General features: G+C 23.5%; 1 protein-coding gene across 1 annotated transcript; it reads left to right on the forward strand. All coding sequences in view use genetic code 6, as the record gives it.

The window, feature by feature from the left end:
• Positions 1 to 554: 554 nt before the first annotated feature.
• On the forward strand, positions 555 to 1,052 carry TTHERM_02436120 (transmembrane protein, putative; the record flags this gene model as incomplete). Its single annotated transcript, XM_001028404.2, has 1 exon — positions 555 to 1,052. A coding segment is annotated over one exon (498 nt), but the record flags the coding sequence as incomplete, so codon positions are not given.
• Between the last annotated feature and the right edge of the window lie 51 nt (positions 1,053 to 1,103).

The following is a 1,103-nucleotide window of genomic DNA, read 5'->3' on the forward strand; positions in this document are numbered from 1 at the left end:
ATAAAGATTAAATAAATAAAAATTATAGATAAAATAATAAAATAAAATAAAAATGGACAACTAACTTTTATTATCTTAAACTAAGGACTTTAAAGTTCAATTCAGAGAGACTCATAAAAATTTTCTGAACTTTTTTTATGCTTTTAGCTGTATGTTAGGTGCATTAGGAATTCTCTCTGTAATTTCTTCATTACTGCTTCACTAAAAAGAGTACCATAAGTATTTATAAATCTCTATACTTATTACATCTTGTGTTATGATAGCTTTTGTAATTATTACTGTTTACCTACTCTGTAATATGAAAGGTAGTAGTGCAAGCTTTGTAATTGTTAGCTTGCTCATTTTTTTGATCATAGGACTTATCTGCCTCTTAACTTTTTTAAGTTAGATTTACATGATATTTGATACTTTTTGCAGTAAATTATTTTAATTAAAAATTATATTTTATTGTAATTTTTTTAAATATAGATTATAACATCACCCATGATGGCTATTATGATGGTTATTATATAATAGGTCATTTATAAAGTTCTATTTATTCAAATTGTAGTTAGATAGGCAATTCAGATGAAACTTCAGTAGTTTATAATTTGGCTTTAAATTATCTTTAAGTTTAATGCAACGGTGTTAATTCTTGCATAGATTTATCTTCTTTACACGTATATTATGTAAATAATGAAGCATCATCTTAATTGGCTGCTTTAATAATTGGATGTTTTTTGGATATATTATATATAGCAGTAATAATAAAAGTTAGAAAAGCAGTAAAATAGACAAATGAAACAATAGCTAATAACGCTCTCATCAAAGAAGTATTAGTAGTTTAAATTCCAAACTAAAACTAAAATGTAAACACTTAACCTATTTAAGTTCCACATTAAATAAACTCTCCTATAAGTATGAATAATAACTAACCTCTGCCCAACTAAAATTATTTCAACAACCAATAAAATAATCTTTATAATTATCCAAGCAACTTACCATAATAGTAAAACTTAAATCCTGGTATGCAATATTAAAATTAACAACATTCATATCAGTATTACTAATGATAAGAAATGATGAAAAGCTTATTTAATTATTAAAAAAGTTAATTTTTTTTT

This window comes from Tetrahymena thermophila (genome assembly GCF_000189635.1).
Source record: "Tetrahymena thermophila SB210 genomic scaffold scf_8255023, whole genome shotgun sequence".
Lineage (NCBI taxonomy): Eukaryota > Ciliophora > Oligohymenophorea > Hymenostomatida > Tetrahymenidae > Tetrahymena > Tetrahymena thermophila.